At 36.7% G+C, this 2,377-nt stretch overlaps 1 protein-coding gene across 2 annotated transcripts in view; it reads left to right on the top strand.

Annotated features, from left to right (window-relative positions):
* The first annotated feature begins 944 nt into the window (after nucleotides 1-944).
* Nucleotides 945-2,377, top strand: part of LOC111949662 (phenylalanine--tRNA ligase beta subunit) — a 30,114-nt gene continuing 28,681 nt past the window's right edge. For both annotated transcript variants that reach the window (XM_070434231.1, XM_023967012.2), the window contains exon 1: nucleotides 945-1,205. In XM_070434231.1, the coding sequence (XP_070290332.1) occupies nucleotides 1,148-1,205 (58 nt within the window). In that variant the 5' untranslated portion in view covers nucleotides 945-1,147. The remainder of the gene's footprint in view (nucleotides 1,206-2,377) is intronic.

The raw sequence follows: 2,377 nt of genomic DNA on the forward strand, positions 1-2,377 counted from the left end.
CCTGCCTTAATGACTACCGCCCTGTAGCACTCACGTATGTAGCCAAGTGCTTTGAAAGGCTTTGAAAAGATTTGGCATGGGTCCTCAGATCCTCAAAAGGTTCTACAGCTGCACCATCGAGAGCATCCTGACTGGTTGCATCACTGCCTGGTGTGGCAACTGCTCGSATCTCTATATCAGATGGTGTCAGAGGAAGGTCCTAAAAATTGTCAAAGACTCCAGACACCCTAGTCGTAGACTGTTCTCTCTGCTACCGCAAGGCAAGRAGTACCGGAGCGCCAAGTCTAGGTCCAAGAGGCTTCTAAACAGCTTCTACCCCCAAGCCATAAGACTTCTGAACATACAATCAAATGGTTACCCAGACTATTTGCATTGCCCCCCACTCCCCTCTTTTACACTGCTGATACTCTCTGTTATTATCTATGCATAGTCACTTTAATAACTCTACGTACATATTACCCCAATTACCTCGACACTGGTGCACCCACATATTGACTCTGTACCGGTACCCCCTGTATATAGCCTCACTTTTGTTATTTTACTGCTGCTCTTTAATCATTTGTAACTTTTATTTCTTAGTCTTATATATATATTTTTTTAATTGGGGGGGTTAATAAACTGTATTAATAAAAATGTGATTTGATTTGATTTGACTAGTTGGGAACTCAGAAATAAACAAGCGCAGACTGGGAAAAATCGTTTTGAACAGTCATCCAACTCTGAATTTCAATTTGGGAATTAGGGCCTCTTTCTTGAGRTCCAACTTTCCGACCTGAATGTCACTGACGTCATGATTTGACCTCGTATTCTTCTGAGTTCTGAGTAAAAAAAAAAAAAWTCACTGTTGTCTTGAAAGCACTATAGGTATCGTCTTTCCCTTCCCACCTGGGACTGGTAGACCAATTATTGTGCGTTCACAATACAATGGTTCTACCCCGTTACACTTGGTCTTCGATAGTCCAGTGTGACTGTGAATTAACTATTTGAAATGGCCGTTTATGTTATTCGATACAAAATGCCACTTTTGGTAAGAGTAGTGCTTTARCCATAATTCAGACTGGCATTATCCCGGACAGCTACAGCCGGTTTCGAGGGGTCCTTCAGTCTTGGAAGAAGGCTTTGCAGCTAGCGGTTAGCGGTGGTCAACATGCCGACTGTCAGTGTCAAAAGGGATCTTCTSTTCCATGCCTTGGGCAGAACATACAGTAAGAAATGTTACTTACCATATCAAGTAATAGATATTCAGTAAATTTTACAATTAAACGTATGTTTCTGCGTTGTGTTTTCAGACAGAAGGAACGTTGCTATAGCTAGCTAGTTAGTGGCTGCATGTTTGAATGGATGGGGAAATTGTTAGCTAGCTTCAGTTAACAGTAACTGATGCCGTGGCAATAACATCTTTTCGCTCATTTTGTGTGTTGTTCATCAACATATCACATATTTCACATACACAACAACGGCATTTACTCAGTTTCTACTGAATCGTGATTAACAGGATTTGATAGTGTTGACAGAACTTTTTTTATTTTTGTAATCAAAATACAGATCAACAATTTACATTCTTACATCAACATTATATCAAAACAGAACGCAGGTATTAATGAGAAAATACTGGAACAAACAAAAAATATWWAWAAAAAAATTCTAGTGCAATTGTAATCACTCTGAAAAAATCTTATTGTAATGCTTTAGGAAAATATTATTATTGTTATTGTTCACTAGGGTTAATGTTTTAATAAAATGGTTAAATTCAATCAAAATGTTTTTATTTTGGTATAGTACTTTGGAATTTTTGTTTYTGAATGAAGTATTTGGCAACAAGAAGGAAAAAAATATACAATCATTTCAGTGGTCTTGTTATCATTGCAATAGTAACATATTATATCTTTCATGTCAAAAACATAGGTGGTGTTRATAATGGTAAATAAGTTRTTTGCAAGGTTTTCCCAAAATTCTGACACAAATTTACATTCAAAGAACAAGTGAGACAGATTKTCACCTTCTTTTTCACAGAAAACACATATCAATAGCCACAAATTTGGATATCATATAATTACATGGATATATCTTATGTAAAATTTTGAAGTGCACTTCCTTAACTTTGTTTGGTATACAATATTTGTCAGGCAATGTCAGGAATAAGCATGTTCCAGAAAAACMTTCCTCTCGGTGTAAGTTGGTTTTGTGAATTAAGAATTTGTCTTATATTTATTACAACAAGATCTCTCAAGTAAGCCCAAGCCTTCCAATCTGAGTTCTGGATAAACTTTGTGATCATTACCAAAACTAAGATGAGTTTTCATTAGTGTAGTTAGACCACTGGGAACGGCTTTGATCACAGAAATAAACTCTCTGAAAGGTATTGGAAACTCTTTCA

Source organism: Salvelinus sp. IW2-2015, linkage group LG22 (assembly GCF_002910315.2).
Source record: "Salvelinus sp. IW2-2015 linkage group LG22, ASM291031v2, whole genome shotgun sequence".
Classification (NCBI taxonomy): Eukaryota; Metazoa; Chordata; class Actinopteri; order Salmoniformes; family Salmonidae; genus Salvelinus; species Salvelinus sp. IW2-2015.